We start from the raw sequence: 16870 nt of genomic DNA, 5'->3' as shown, positions 1-16870 counted from the left end.
CTATGCTGACTTAAGTGTCCTTGGTGTACATTTTTATATGCATCTGTTACGTGTGCTTATTTTGCTGCAAATGAAAATGGTGCAAACATACAGACAAACATGGTGCTTGTTCACCCAGTAAAAGTGAATCCTCTATACAGAAGCATTCCGTCTTTCTACTTGACAAATCGACTTTTGTAATAGCAATCCACTATTACAGAGAACAAGAGAGAACAATGATAAATTTATGGCGCATCACGCCCCCAAATCCCACCCATGATTAATTAACAAACAAAGTACGATCCCTTGCAACACATTTTTTCTGCTGTTAAACTGTGGATCCGAACACACCCTACATGCACTTTGATCGTTAAAATAGAGCCTTAAGTATAATTGTGGATGCCAGATGATTGATTTACCGGCTCTGCGTAGCGGCGTCCCTTCTGAACCCTCGGGCGAAGGCTGGGACGGTGATGGGACCAAGGGCTGGGAGGATACACTTGGGTCTGGGCCCAAATTTCTGAGAGAATACAAACAGACATGCAACCGCAGTGGTAAAAAAAAAACAGAGTTGATAAGAATTCAAAGGGTTATTCAGTGAATTATTGATAGGCAGTAGATTCTGGCACAGTGAAGTGTTTCACTTCATGTTTGTGTGCATTTGTGTGTGTCACCTGTATGCCACAGGAGCTGGAGTCAGGGTGTTTGAGCTTGTTCTTTCCTGTGCCGCCTGTTTGCGCTTATTAAGAATCACCTCCTGCAGTTTCTGTTTCACCAGGGAACTGGCTACTGCACCTGCCAGTCAGTAAAACAAACAGACCTATTAAGGAACAAATAACTCAACTCAACTGCTCCATTAGAAAAAAGGCAGGGCTTGTTGAACCTTTGTGTGACACGTAACATGCAAGTCATTCGAAAACATACGACAACTCATCTTTAACCAAACACGCATGCACAGTTCTGAGTATTTTGAGTTAGGCGCAAGGTGGACACCACTTTTGCATGTTTGCATGTGTGTGTGTGTGTGTGCTCATGTGGGTGAGTGTGACTGTGTGTGTGCACACAGATGTGATAGGAAGTCAATATTGGCCCAGTGACTTCATGTGCCCATACCTACAGCTATATTTAACTTCACTTGTTGAGTTATATTTAGCTCTCATGTCAAAGCAAACAGCTTTGAAAGTGTAGTGACACAGTTATAGCATAGAGATTAAAAAACACTTTCTCGCTGGGACTTTCCTCTCTGTTCATGATCGGCACTCTGCACCGTAATTATCTATAAAGATGCAAAAGTAGCTTCAATAATGAAAATTACAACTTTACTTGTGAACTGAGGCATGAAGCAACTTGTAATTGAAGATTAAGTTCAGAGTGTGTGTGTGTGTTTGTGAGGACAAAAAAAAAACCTGTAAACTATAGAAAGCGAGGGCAAGTGAGGAGACTGGTCTTCATTCAACTGTTTGTGGGTTAAAACCTGGTTTTAGAGGAAGGGTTAGAAAAAGGTTTTAACAGAGGTTAAAATCTACTTGTCAGAAATGGGACACACCTTCAAGACGGTGACAGAGACTGAACCTTCTGTCATAAAAATAAATAAAAATAAACTGTGTCAGCTGCTGTTATATTGCTATTACAGTCATGGGCTATGGGAATTATTGTGCATTTGTCTATCGCATAGCAAACTGTGTCTTCCCTAATTAAAAAGCCCATGGTTAATCTGAAAATGTATCTGGAAACTGATGTTTCACTTAGTCTGACTGAAACACCCGGGCATACTGGACTGCAAACTGCAAAAAAAACACACATTTTGCTGTGGTTTACGTAGCTACACAACACGCTAACCAATGTTCATTTTATGATGGTAACATTAATTTCCTTGGATTCGGTTAATCTTGGAAAAATCTCATCACCCTGTGTTTGAAGTGTGCCCCTGAGAAATCTCCATTTTAAGGGCTAGAATGTGTGTCTGGGTGTGTGTGTGAGTGTGTGCGCTCACTTTGTTGGCTCTTGTCTTTGTGTTTCAGCTGCTGTAACTCCTGCTGCTTCTCATGTTGCTCCTGCTCTCTCCTCCTCTGCTCCACGTTAAACTGTAAGCACACACATTTCCAACGTGTTATTAAGGAACTTCACTTCTTGAGGCTTTACTCAAACACTTCATATATTGTCTTTTGTCTCGCCCAAAGAGCATTAGCTTCTCTTCTTTACCCTGATTTGTTGGTGCAGTTGCTGTTGGGAGAAGGTGGTGCAGGGCTGAGAGGGGAACTGGGTGAGGAGTAAAGGTGGGTGCAGTGGGGTGAAGAGCGCCGTGTCCGAACCCGGACGCATCCCCCGCTCTCCCACCCTGAGGTCCATGGGAAACAAGGTGGCTGCACACAACGCCGGCACTGCCACTGGAGAATCTGGAGTAAGAGAGAGGTGAGGGGGAGGTGTTTAATTTGCTTAATCTCCACTAGGAGCAGCGGATTCAGTGTAAACAATATTTATGCTTTTAAAATTCATTACCTTCAAACCAAGTGAACTGTGACACAATTTACTTTACTGCCTGAATAATTATTTACAACACTTTACAATACAGTGGAATAACAACATGACGGTAATACCACCTGCCATTTCAAACTTGGTAAGATGGTAAGATAATAGTGTGGTAATTAGGGTATAATAGCACATTAATACATTTCGTATTAAAATGCTTGGAGATCAGAATTGATAATAACCATAATATAATCCTAAAATCTTCCATTGTGCTTTTTCTATTGTCCCCGAGCTATTAAGTAAAATAAGTACTGGTAACACAAAGAACTGTATTTGTGTTACCATTTTTTTTTCTAAGGGAACCACTTCAGAAACAGTTTACCACAATTATTGTGTAGTATTAAACTTCATGGACAAGTTTTGTTTCTTTTTTCCCCTTTTCAGTTTCAGTATTAAGCTGTCACTTTACCAGATCTTACAAACAGAACTCCAGACTTAAGTATCCTAAATGAAGGAAAATAGCTGGGTAAAGATGAAACGTTAGGCTCTGGAGAAACCCACAACAGGTGCCCCATGCAGGATATACCACAAACTGCTCCAAGGAAACAACAACAGCAATAAAACCCACTGCAGACAAAGATACTTCAACTAAGAGCTAATAATTAATGCAATATATGTTACATTCTATCAGTGTTACACATGAACTTTACACTATTCCTCACTCTCACACTGTCAGCGCGTCTGTATCTCACACAGACAGACCTGCATACACACATTTCCATGCTCTTTGCATGCTTTTGGAGCTATTTGCATTGCATGGCTGAGTCAATGGGAAAGATTGCCTCATCCGGCACTAAAAACAGGATCCAGGAAGGGAACAGCTTGGGAATAGGCTGGAGGTGGTTTCTGTCTGACACACACACACACACACACACACAAACGCAGACGCACACCCTCACACACACACACACACACAGATGCACTTGCATAGTCACACAAAAATGCACACTTACTCACACAGAGACACAGCTGTAAACACATAAAGACATTCTCAAAATAAATGTGGACAATAAACTAGCAAGCAACACACACACAAACACATACGTACAAAACACAGTCACCGGTAGACACACTGTATACTTTTAGTGGTCTCAGAATAGTTTATACATTTATTCATATATTTAACATAACCCACAAAAACAAACTGTATTAGCACACAGACACATTCACATACCGTATATTCAAACACAGCTGCACAGACAACAGCAGGCTTGAGCAGACACCATCCGCATGAGTATGCCTTCAAGCTAATTAAATACTTAAAGGAATACTTCACCAATTTGCATTTAGCTTTGTATTACTAGAATAGGGGAAGTATTTTTGAAAATTGTGCTTCCCAACCTCAGTTTCCCCTGAGTCGAGAAATATCTTCATTCGTTTCTTTGTTACGTGCCCACCAGTGATACTTGGTCCTGTTAGCATAACTGTTAGCAAAGATGGCGGACAATGTTTACATTCTTGGAATGAGGTCCTGTCCCCCTACAAGTGGGTCTAAGGCTCGGACCAAGTGTCACTGGTGGGCACGTACAAAAAACAAGAATAAAGATATTTCTTGACTCAATACAATGTCAAGTGCAAATCGGTGACGTATTCCTTTAAAAAAAGAATTAATGAATTATAGTTTGCCTTCTTGTTACTTAACCAAAGACAGAAGTTTGGAATACTTTTAATAATCAGCTACTCTCTCACTTACTAGTATATTGTTTACTTAATTTTTTCCACTCCATTACATTTAAAAGTTTAAAAAGAGGGAAGTGGTTGCAGACACACACACACACACGCGAGTGCACGCACGCACACACCTGCCATGGTGTGTGACCCACAGGTACATGCTGAATCTGGTTTAAATTTAAATGGCAATGGTTCACTCGGCTGACATTTGTACGTTCACTTCTACTGCCAGTGAGGTTTCTGCCGTTTCTGTTGAGACAGAAGAGCTCCGTCGGCCCAGTGTTTCAAAATCTGGAGCAGCAGTGAGACGTGCGCCGACTCCACAGCTTAAGTTTTCCACTGGAGAATGGGACAAGCAGAGATGATGGATCTAGCGAAGACGGCAGAGGACAGACTGACATCCAGACGTACAAGTATGTGCAACAAATGACAGATCTTTGTAAGACTGCAGAGAGGTAGTGTCAGGTTTTTACGAGGCGATACACTTTTATTGTCCCCGTGGGGAAATTTGTCTTGGAGTCGATTGTACATAATAATAATAATGCCTTTACAGATACAATAAAAACAACACATGACAAAACATACCACTCAAAGTGAACAGTGAATTTACACTTTACATAGATTGCACACACTCCATAGTCATGATCATAAAAACACTATGACTCTATTGCACTGAAATATTCTAGCACTGAAGCGTTCTGCAGGCTGAGTTTAATGCCTCTTTTCTGTTGCTTTGTAAGAAGTGGCAGATGCCTGGTAGCCTCAACACAGTCTTTGATTCCATACAATTTTAAAAATAACCATCTAACATTCGTCCCCCCTCACATGCATCCTTTAACAATTTTACAGTCGACTTTAACTGACTTTTAACTGACCACATTGTACCTTTACCCAAGTAATGTTGAAATGTCTCTTCAGAAATACTAATTTTACTTTAGTGTCACACAGTAGTCCCATTAGCCTCACTGTTTGGGTTAATGTGACAACGCAATGTGTGTGTCTAGTGTCAGTGCTCCTCCATATTAGGCGGTACACATGCAGAGTGTCTGAATGCCGACCATGGCTGGGATATCAGAAATCCCTCGGTAAATACGCACAGATATGCACACATTCTTGGTAATGACAGCAAAGAATAACAAGGCTATTATTCTGAGGAAAAGGAGAGGAGAACATGCTTATACAAGGAAACAAAGGCTGCTACAGTACACACACACACTCTTAGTCAGGAACACCAGTGTCTCTCTTTCCCTTTGCTATAAATAGCAAAACACACAGTGGTCCAGCATTTACCTACACAGGGCCTTTTGTCTCTACAGAGAAACCACACACAGTACAGTACAGTACACCACTGATGTCACCTCCAGTTTACAGTTGTTGGCAAAGTGAAATGAAAACATGTGAAGAAAATGGCTAGAAAAAGAAGAGGCACCAGGATTAAGAGTAACATCTAAGATAGATAGAAGAAGGTGGTAGGACCTGCTAAACTTCAGTGTTGGGCTATTTTCCGTCATTAGTAACCTGGAGAACAACTTGTCCAAGAGCTCTGTTTGGGCTGTGTAGTGTTTGAGTTTAACATGATTTGATGGCTCGTACCGATGGTGGAATACTGCATAACATGATCTGGTTGGCTCACACTCGAGGTGATGCTTGGAAAGTTCAACATCTTCCAACTTCTGCCACACGCAACGCAAGCAAAACAGAACAATGGAACCAACAATGCACTTTGGCAACGCTCAACACTGAGAAAACAATCTAAACCACGGCCGCATACGCAAGTCCAGTGTAACGGTCGCTGTAAAAGGCTGCCGTGTTTTACAAAAGCAATACAGTAATATAACAATTTTCCCCGAGTAACAATTAAAGTCCTTCCTAAGTAACTCTGCCAGCATTGTTAACGTTAATATAATCAGTCTATGATTTGGTTGAAGTGATTCTCTGAGGATCATACAGTGGTACAGTGACTAGCACTGTTGCCTCGCAACAAGAAGGTCACAGATTCAAATCCCAATTTGACCAAGGGCCTTCCTTTGTGGAGTTTGCATGTTGTGTGTGCATGGGTTTTCCAGCTCCCAGGTACTCCGGCTTCCTCCGACACTACTAAAATAAAACATGCAAAGGCTGATTTGACAGTGTGATTTGATGGTTGGTTGACCCCGCCCACGGTGTACCCCGTAACCGTCAAGATGAAGCCGTGGACAATGAGTGAGAGTGAGTGACTCTGTAAAGTGCCGACTTTGTGCTCGTCAGTGTGCAAAACTAGTTGCAAACCAGAGTGAGACCTGAAACAAGTAACTGAGACCAATAAACTCAAGAAAAATGTTTACTGCCCTTATTAAACAAGTGGAAAGTAGGTCATTGTCTTATACCCACCCAGGCCTTGAGACTACATTTATTATTTATATACCATCTATGGTTGTAACATGTGATCGGTAGGCATACATGAACGTAAGATCTTCAGCTGAGGAATAATCTCCGACTCTGCTGTCCAGTAAATGGATGCAAAATTGTATTATAACTTCTAATAATACAGTTCCTATGTAGCCAGTGCAACTTTAAGCCTTGCAATCGTGTCGTGGTTTAGTCCTGAGACCTCTGCGGCCACATTACTCTCTCCTGGGTCTCAGCGAGTAATATGAGCCTCTAATGCTTTAGTTTTCTTTGAAAAAGTGCTATTATGTTACAGTTCATTACATTTGTGTGTAGTACTCAGAGAGGAATAACAAATCTTCATCCTGTGGTTGTGATTCTGTGTTGATTTTACTTAAGTAGTACAGTTTTATTCCCTGTGCAAACAGAGCTGGGAATGCAAGTGCTAGAATAACACAAAGCATGCACACACACACACACACACATACACTCACTGTTCATTTAGGCCAGTTAACAGTGCCATGTAAGAGCATGAGATACTGTTTGCATTGAGAAAGGCTGCAGGAAAATCAAATAACAAATACAAACACATAGGTAATGCTTACACTCCAGAGTGAGAGGGACTGACCTCATCTACCTGGCACAGCTCAGTATTATTTTTAGATTTTTCTCAACTCTATATTAAAGTTGCAAATGGGTAAAAGGCCTGGAAGGAATTGTGAGAAAAGGGGAGTCAGTGCAGTGCAGTTGCCTCACAGCAAGAGGGGTCTGGGTTCAAACCTGCAGGTACACAGGAGCGTGTTCTCCTTGGGACTGAGAGGGTTTTCTCTGGGTACTGCAGCTTTCACAGTCCAGAGACACATCACCTCTTTACGGAGGCTGTGATGGACCTGTGCATACTTTACTTTGCCTAATATTGATAATGGATTAAAGTTTGAATTAAATCAAACATAATTTTTGAAATTTGTGACTGGCAAATTGACGCCAATCAAATTATTTCCATCTTGCAACTGCCTCTCTCATTCTAAGTGGATAAACTTTAACGCAAGAAACTACACAACGTGGCATCTAAAGACAATATGAGCTTCAGTTTTGCACTAAGTAGATGACTTTATTAACTTCTTACGTCTTCTTTACTCATAGTAATTGATGGCCACACCTGTTCCATGTGAAAACAGACCTAATATAATAATAGACATGTCATTTAAGAAATATTAACATTGATAATAACACAATAAAACACTTGACTTGAATGAACGAGCTGAGTTCTGAGAACTGTGTCTTTTCTGGCATAAACACTGACCTTGTCAACCTGGTCCTAAAAGGCAGAATCTCATTTTGGAGGAACTGGTTGATGACGAGGAATAGCTGCAAATGTGTGTGTGTGTGTGTGTGTATGCACGCACTCATGTGTGTGAGAGGGAGAGAGAGAGAGATAGAGTGTCCATCCTACAATCTGAAATTTGGTTGCCCTCCCACTTACTCCTCCCCTTGCTATTCCTTCAATGTGAACATGCGTTATGCAGAGTCAGGACTGGTTTTACAGGTAAAACAAGGATGAACAAAGGTCTCTCTCTCACTCACACACACACACACACACACAGACAGACAGACACACACTCTCCCTATATCCCTCTCTCCCTCAATGCTGTGTCATGAAGTATACAGATGTTGACAGAGTGTAAGATAAGGAGAAAAGTGTAGATGCAAAAAAAAAACAACAAAAAAAACAACAGAACGACGAAAAGGAAACTGAAGCAAACACACACCAAACAAGGAAAATGAAGTGAAGCAAGTAGAGCTGATGAGCAGTGTGCTGTCACTCTCTGCACACTGAGGGTGAGCCGACAGCCAGCGCAGTGCCACTGGTGACAGGCTCAAGCTGTACAAAGTCAACAACCAGCAGAACAGACGCCACCACTTTGTGTCCTGTTACACGTCCCAATATAGCTGCACAGCCTCTGTTTTGACTGGACTGTGTTCATGAGTGCGCCTCAGTCACGCGACACCTTTTCAACGCGGCAGCCACTTTCAGTGAGTAAAGATGTCGTGACCTCGGGGTGATCCGTGTGGCTGGTAATAAAAAGAGTTCCTTCCCGTCTCTGTCTTTGGGCCGTGTAATTAAAAGATCCATGAGTCATATGGGTCCTATAATTAACCATATCACATATTGTCCTTATTCCCCATTACAAAAAATAATTGTACATAATTACCACTCTGTGAATACTTTTTTCATCAAGGCAAGTTGCATAGGCTGTTATTACTAATCTAAATTTGCATCACATCCTTCCAGCTCTGTTCTATTTCATCTGAGGCAAATAAATGCAGGTCAGAGCTTGAGGTTCAACAAGATTTGAGAACCGTAGAGCAGCTAAAGTGCAGACACAACAAAAAAGTGTGGGCATTCTATACAACAAAACTATGAGAGTAAGAAACACACAAAACACAAGGTAAAAAAAAGACTGGAGAAAATTGATATATTAACAAATAACACAATGCAGCAGGTTTGCAACAAGATGCAATAATAGTAATGCATTTGGATTTGCTTGTCATAAACTGATCTCATTTACCAGTTTTATTTTGTATAATATATTTGTCTTAAAACAAAAACTGAAGATCACATGACTGATTGTCCTCTTTCAACATGGCTCAAACTACTTTTATTCATTTGTTTTATTTTGATGAGCACTTGTTACAAGCCATGATTGTCTCAGGAATTGATTCAATTGGTTTTGTCCGTGTCTTACACACTTGACATCATTTAACAAAGAAAAGCAGCAGGTCCTCCCACTGCTGATGATTTGTTGTGACCACTCGACTATTGAATTTAAAGCTTATTGTATAGGTTCCATAATAACCTTTAAGCATTATACGTCTAATTATAAGAAAGAGAACCGCACACACTCAGTTTACAGACTGGCCTCTAAATCTGTAGCACCACGGGAGACTTTAACCAATCACAGAGCGGTTCGGACGGAGCAGACACTCCCATAGGCAGTCACATTATACCTAATTTGCATACAAGGTTCTTCACACCTCCTATGCCGCAAAGCACCCTATAAAAAGACAACGTCTAAATAAAGAGTCAGACAATTAACACAATAGCAGGAGTGGCAATATCAACAGAGAGTTCCACAGATGAAGGGATTGAGTCATGTCATCATGTGTTCTGTTCATGCTCATCTGATGCGGAGCTCAGGAGAGAGAGCTGCAATCACACAAGTTACTTTAACCACCTGTAGCGAAAACTCGCTAAATAGTTGATTGATTTTAAATGAGAATACTACACAGTGGAGTTGGACAATGTCAAAATCTGACTTTTTTTTTGTTTTAAAGCCCTTCTCAGTACAATTAGGAGGCATAAAGAGAATAACAGGTGAATACACAAAGAATTAGTGCACAGGTAAGATGAGTTACAAATAAACATAAAACACTTAGAGACACAGCCTCTCTGGGACAATTCTTACAACAATGTATAGCCATGCTGAAACTAAAACTATCATTTGCCACTAGTGCCTCAAAACACCCAAAAGAACACACGAACCCAAACTATCGGCAAGCTCAAAGCAGACACGGTAACTTGGCAATCGCACAAATAAACAATGTTCTGCAGCCGCTCCCACACTGAATGTTCCCATTCACTCATTATTAAAAAGGTGCATTTCAATTCACTGTCAGTGTGCGGATCATGATGAGCAATAATGTGTGAGATGACAGGTCAGACTAATTGAGATGTTGTCATGGATTTGTGTGGATGTGTATGCATTGTCTGCAAGACAGTGTGGACTTGTCTGTGTGTCTCTGTGTGTGTGTGTGTGTTGGTAACAGAGGAAGGTTGATGTATAATGCAGTGTGGGTCCAGTTTCCTTAGTCCTGACTGAGTTTCCATAAACATCCAGGACTGCTGTCTGTTAGGTCAGAAACCTCACACACACACACACACACACACACACACACACACACACACACTCTCGTGCATTGTGTTGCAGTTGTAATAGCAACACAACAAGTGATATGATTAAACAAGTGTGACAAAGGCGATTAAATGAAAAAGAAAATCTAGGTCCCCCCCACCAACTCTCTCTCTCTCTCACTCTCTCTCTCCCTGTGTCTACCTCCTCTCTCTCTCTTGCTGTGCACAGTTGACTCTTAGCGCTTGAACATTACAGTTTCATGCTGAAAACTGCAGGCTCCCAGTAAGATCTGAGGAGTTTGATACAACACATTAACAAGCTATACTGTATACAAATAGCTCTCTCACACACACACACACACACGCAGACACATGGTGTAAACAATACATTAAATCAAAGACACATACCCGTGTTTGTCTTGTATTTTTCCGGCTATGTGAAAACCCCAGTAGCACTTCTGCATCAGCCAGCTAACAGCACAATCTATAATTAGACAGAGAGCTCCACTCCCCTCCAGTCATCTTTTACTGTGGGCCACATCCTCTTTTCTTTAACTCCTTCTCTTTCTACTCCTCCCTCCCTCTACGTTATCTCTGCCTCTATTTGTTGACAGTGTCTGACGCCTAACTGTTGATTTCATCATTTCATTCACACAGCAGTACCTGGGAGCAGAGGGGCATTTTGCAGGGCATCTGCAGACTCCATACAGAGAGGGCTTCTTTCAAAGTTTTCAAAATAAAAGAGACAATGCGTTCACAAGTGACCTGAAACTATAAATGTGCAGGCTACGAAACAGGTTATTGAAGGAAACAAATGCAGTGAGGAGCTTATTAACGCCACAAGAAACACTTTACAACTTCACAAGCCGCTGCACTTTTAAGGAGCCTGTTGCTCAACAACATGTTAACCCCTGTGACACTGTCATTTCACAAAGTGTCACACTTTACGACTGTCAGCTCTTGCCACAGTGGGATCTTTGCAATCCATCCCATAAACAGCAGGAATCGTAACCATGGCAACGGGGACAGGAAGTCGAGTCTATAAAAACACAACAATGAGAGAACCGGGGTGGTTTCCTGTGAAAGAGCTCAGTTTAGACTCTCATTTCCTCCCCTCTCCTCCCCCCGCTGTTGCTGTGGCACTGCTGCCGCAGTGCCCTTGAGCCCTACGGCAATAAGACTTCCCCACTGGACGTTACCACGGCTTCTTGCACCCTCAGTCTGTCCCACACACACACACACGCACACACACACAGTCCAACAATCACTGTTCCCGTTTCTCTCAATGTGAGAGGCTTCGCAGAACAGACGAGTGCTTTGACATCCATTAACAGCTCAGATTAATAGCTAACAGTGGCCCTGAAGGCAACGCACTAATGTGCAGAACACACACATGCTCACAATAACACCATCACAGGGACACGGAAAATGTCTTTTTGCATAATTTGTGTTTCATTTATTTCAGATGTTTGTGGCACTTAATGGGCTTGAACAAAACTTTAAAGTGTAATCTTTATAATCTTGTAGAAGCTTAAGCTTTGTTGTTTGTTGTTGTTGTTGTTGTTGTTGTTAATAAAACCTCTAAGGCTTATTAACCAGTACAAAAAAGTCGATTTCACAAGTGGAGACAAAAGTTTCCTGGAGTGTTGTCGTCACCAGGTATCCAGCACCTGGCTCATGTTTCTCCAACAGTCCATCACGTTAAGCAGCCACATAAAAAACACAGAGCGTGTAGCAGGTAGAAGCAGGCTTGATATTCCCCCCCCTGCTCACAGTCTCCTGTCTCTCAATACTACATGCTATATAAATGAAATGTTGTTGTTGTGATAACCATGTTCTGGCTTTGGCTTCATAAAAGAACAGATAAACAGAAATCAGTGAGGGGTTTTGATCGTCCCATTAACTAAAAGGATAAGTGTTTTCCCAGACTTAAAAACTTTCCAAATCATGCATCAGGGATGCAGACAATCTACCAATACACATCCAAAGCAGAACCAGATTCAGACAACTTTATTAAGCCGTAGAATTAGCGTTGCAGTAGTTTAGTGCTGCGATATGTCCGCAGACATTACCTGTCAGTCAAGCAGTGTCTGTGTCTGTCAGATCTTCTGTTCTAATTACATTTGACTTTCTGTTGTGTACTTTCTTTGTTCAACCGTGGCAAAGACTGCAGTCCTTCCATCCTGGTGAGAAACAATGATGCATTTGTTCATGTGGAATTGTAAGTCATCACTCCCGACCATCACATCCTACTTGATATAAATAGCTCAGAGCAGCGTTTTTGACAACATATACATTTGTTGTTTGCTGCTGTAACAAACAAAGTTCATTGCAAAGCAAACATGCCATATTTGCTGTCATGAGGTGATGGCCTCGCAGATCGAAAGGTGGAGGGAATTGCGGGTGTAACTACTAAAAGAAATCTACAGAGTTGCTAAATTGGTCTTGTGTAACACAGGATCTCTATGAATAGTCTGCTACAGTTAGGATCACATGTTCCTTACCATGCAACAGCTCTCTCTCCTTCTCTCTCTGGACCTCGATAACCTAAAACCAGCTGAAACCTGTGTGTGTTTTTGAGGGTGTATGTCAATGTAAGCGACACACACACACTCTTCTGATAACCGCTTTCCCTTCAGTTTAATAGTGTTTGTTTGCAGCTGTCGCTATAAGAATAAAGCTAAATCTTAATCTGCTGGTAGAGAAAAAAAAAAAGAAATCACATAAATAAATCTGACATGCCACACCTCTTTTCATTGCTCTTCACACACACACACACACACACACACACATTCCCTCTCCAACTTATCGCCCTCTTTTGCTCATTTCTATCTCTTTCTCTCTTTCCCTCCTTCATCCTAAGGAATCCACAGCTGTCACTCCCATTCACAACCTCTCGTCTTCCAAAAGCAGCTGGCCAGACTGTGGTTCGTGTGTGTGTGTGTGTGTGTGTGTGTGTGTGTGTGTGTGTGTGTGTGTGCGTAAACCCGCCTGCCTACAACTGTCGCTAAACTATTTCTATATTTATGGTGTTGTTCTGCTTGTGCTCACTTGAGTGAGTTCAAGTGTAAATGGTAATGTGCCTGGCTGTCGACAACTTTAAGAACTACCCTTGGTCGTGTGTGTGTGTGTGTGTGTGTATATTAACGTATACGTGTGCGTGCTTAAAAGACAGCGCGGCGAGAACGACCCTCTGGAGTGAGCATGCTTAGATGATGCTCACATCTACAGAGGGTTAAGGGAGGACACAAGCAGCACCTAAATCATCCACGACTTGTAATTCTTTGGCTCAAGTTGAGTTCACGAAGAGCCTTCGTTGAAGGAGGGCGGATTTTCTTAGCTCTCATCATGTCCAGAAAAAAAAAAAAAAAACATGCTTACAGATATTCATACACATATACACATATACACACACATATATATATATATATATACATATTAGAGTGTCTGAAAAAAAAACAGTGAATCAGCAGCTGCCAACACAAAAACCTAATCTGCAAATCCAGAAATGGCACACTGCTAAAAACATCACTATGACAACATGTACACAAAAAAAAACAGTATCAAAATGTTGACGTTAAGGTCTAATATTTACCCCCCCGAACTTCTATGCATAATATTATCTGTGAATGTGTAAAGAAAACTACAAAAGGATGAGGCTGAACAAACTACTGAGAAATGAACAATGTCCCTGAAAATAATTATGGTGATAAAAAGAAAATAGTATAAATATTTACTTCATTCACCCACTAGCTGCTGGTATACAAACTACAAAGCTCAACCTTTGTATTCATGCTTCGGGCACCATGGATATATGTAACAAACATCATAGTGTCCACCTTACTTTGTTTAGTTATTTCAGTTTGTACAAATATAATCGAGTTTACTGCCAACACTGCTAAAGAGAGTTTTTCATGTGGTATGTCTCGTGAATGCAAAGCACTCTGCCTGGTTCACCGTGACTACAGTGAGTGAAAAAGCTGCTGGAAAAGAAAAAGATGGGAACAATACAACTGACATCAATAAACATGAAATACACCCAGAAATCAAACGTAATGCAGAACACCTGCAGAAGTGTTGCAGCCATAAATATTACAGGGTCGACATTTGGCTGCTTTTCCTTCTTTGCAAACCGTGTTTTGCATGTTCATAAAAGAGGAATCCGTGGAAGCTATCACATCCTCATCTGCTTCGACTGCACAGGTGCTTTAAGATTCACCAGGTCTGCATGCCAACACTACGTCCATGAACAACACACACACTTTTTAGAAACATTCCATGCGTCCCCTGTCATCTTGTGCTTAACGTGGTGTTGCAATGTGCCTGAAGCTGGAAACTTTAGAACAACTCATTTACTCCATATGAGCGCCTCTGTCTGTCAGTGAGTGGACACCAGGTGTGCTGTCTTGTTTGACAAATGACAATGAGCCATCTTTCTGCAGCACAAAGTGAAGAGGCTCAACGGAGAGTCAAACTCTCCTCACCTCCTCTCTGAAGTAAAGATGAGTATAATTAGATTTAGACTCTGCACTGCTTCTTGATAGCGGTACTTCTCGGTATTGATGATATTACCATAGTTTGGTGCCGAGGACGTCTGAATGCAAAGCGCTGAGGGACAGCTGTGAGGAAGTGTGTACTTATTACCTCACCATCAGAGGCCAGGGACTTCTGTTTTAACCAATGGACTCAACTGTAGTAAAGGTCTTTAACTTCTTTTGCAATGCTCTCAGGGAAAAGTGAACATTTGGAGTAACTACACACTTAACCATAGCTCATCAGGTTTATTTTTGTTAAATTACACTCCTTCCTTCGATAGCAGTTTCATTTGTCGATGTGCTTATTGACAATAAGAAACCAATATTAATTCAATACCAGTTCTACACATTCACCCTACTCATTAGTGCTGTTTTCTGATGTTTACAATACACTGCCTCTGTAATAGATACGGTCAAATCTATCCATACAGTGTACTGTGAAGATCAGTAGTACATGTAGCCTCTGGTTTGTTTTGGAATAAAAAAGGTGGAGTGGAGTAAATGTGGGTACCACGTGCAGCAACACCTGTTGACTGGAAAAGACTGCAAAGTCGTCACTTTGGATCATAAGTGACACTGAATCGTCTTAATCATGTGAGGACAAAGTGATTCTTTCTATTTGTCAGTGTAAGCGACGGCTTTCAGAGGCTTGACACAAACATGTCGGACAAACACATTCTTTTCTCAGGGCAGGCATGCAATGAATCAGCCGCTGATCTAAGCAAACATCTGATATTTTATTGCTCCCTGTGGATAAATAATTTTTTTCCCTCTTCCCCCAGAAGGTGAGAGGTCATGATCAGTAAAAAAAAAAGACACTTCCTGAGACTGGAGAGCATTTACAGCGTTTCACTTCAGTGTTTAACACACAACGCTTCACACCCGGCGACAGACAGTCTAAAAATATTTCTCTTGCATGTGAGGTAATGACCAAGCGTTGCCTTATTGTTTCACAGAATATTTCCTCTCATCAGGAATGTGAAGGGTTCTGGAGCACCTGGCAGGAACAAGCACTGCAGAGATGCCCTTTGGCAAAGTTGTGTTTTCTACAGCAGACAACAGCAGCACTGCTCATTCAGCAACTACCAGCACAAATATCCAAACCTGACACACTGTTGCTTTCACGTGTGCACTCTTTAGGTTCGCCTTTCTGGGTATCTTCAGTTAAAATTGTGCATTTCACTGTCATACATACATTCATTCATCCATTCATTCTCTACCATTTTATCCTTTAAACCTGTTTCTGACAGCTGAGAAGTTGCACGTCAAAGCCAGAATGTGGTTATTATGGTCATTTCACTCGCACTGTTGCAGGAAGCTGGCGAATCAGCGTCTTTGCCTGTGTCACCAGAGAGGGGAGAGTTGGGAAAACGCCTGTATATAACATATAATTATTTTTTTTGGACATAAAGACAAAAAAACATTCAAACTCGTTCAGATTTCAAATTTAACATTCAAAATCTGGTGTTCATGTACAACTAAATGCCAGATATTGAAAGTTAGTCTTGAAAAAATTTCATAAAAAGGACATTTTCTGGTCCTTTAATGGTTAAGATAAGTAAAAAAAGGTCCAGACGGACATTTTGAGGCTCACAAGTAAAATCAGATGGATAAGAGGCATTGAACACTCTGGACAGGTCACCAGCATATTACACAACCAATATACAGTCAATTTAGAGTCTCAATTTAACCCAAACCCAACCTACAAGTCTTTGGACTGAGTGAGGAAGCTGGAATATATGAGGACAAGCAGCACAGACACAGAGAGAACAAGCAAACTCCACACAGGAAGTCTCAAACCAGAGAGGCAATGCAATGTTGACAAGCAACTAAAGCAACTAAAAGTAAAAGGTGTCAAGGTGAGTCTGCATCAGTC

At 41.3% G+C, this 16870-nt stretch overlaps 1 protein-coding gene across 5 annotated transcripts in view; it reads right to left on the bottom strand.

Annotated features, from left to right (window-relative positions):
* hdac7a (histone deacetylase 7a) overlaps positions 1 to 16870 on the bottom strand; it is a 60778-nt gene that overhangs the window by 21469 nt on the left and 22439 nt on the right. For 4 of the 5 annotated variants that reach the window (XM_058642995.1, XM_058642999.1, XM_058642996.1 and 1 more), the window contains 4 exons: positions 2182 to 2375; positions 1973 to 2063; positions 654 to 774; positions 399 to 499 (listed from right to left, as the gene is read on the bottom strand). In XM_058642995.1, the coding sequence (XP_058498978.1) occupies positions 399 to 499; positions 654 to 774; positions 1973 to 2063; positions 2182 to 2375 (507 nt within the window). Of the gene's footprint in view, positions 1 to 398; positions 500 to 653; positions 775 to 1972; positions 2064 to 2181; positions 2376 to 10867; positions 10967 to 16870 lie in introns of those variants that run through there. The other variant, XM_058642998.1, reaches the window with a different exon arrangement.

The sequence above is a fragment of the Solea solea genome, chromosome 11 (assembly GCF_958295425.1).
Source record: "Solea solea chromosome 11, fSolSol10.1, whole genome shotgun sequence".
Classification (NCBI taxonomy): Eukaryota; Metazoa; Chordata; class Actinopteri; order Pleuronectiformes; family Soleidae; genus Solea; species Solea solea.
This window is presented reverse-complemented; position numbering and strand designations above follow the sequence as displayed.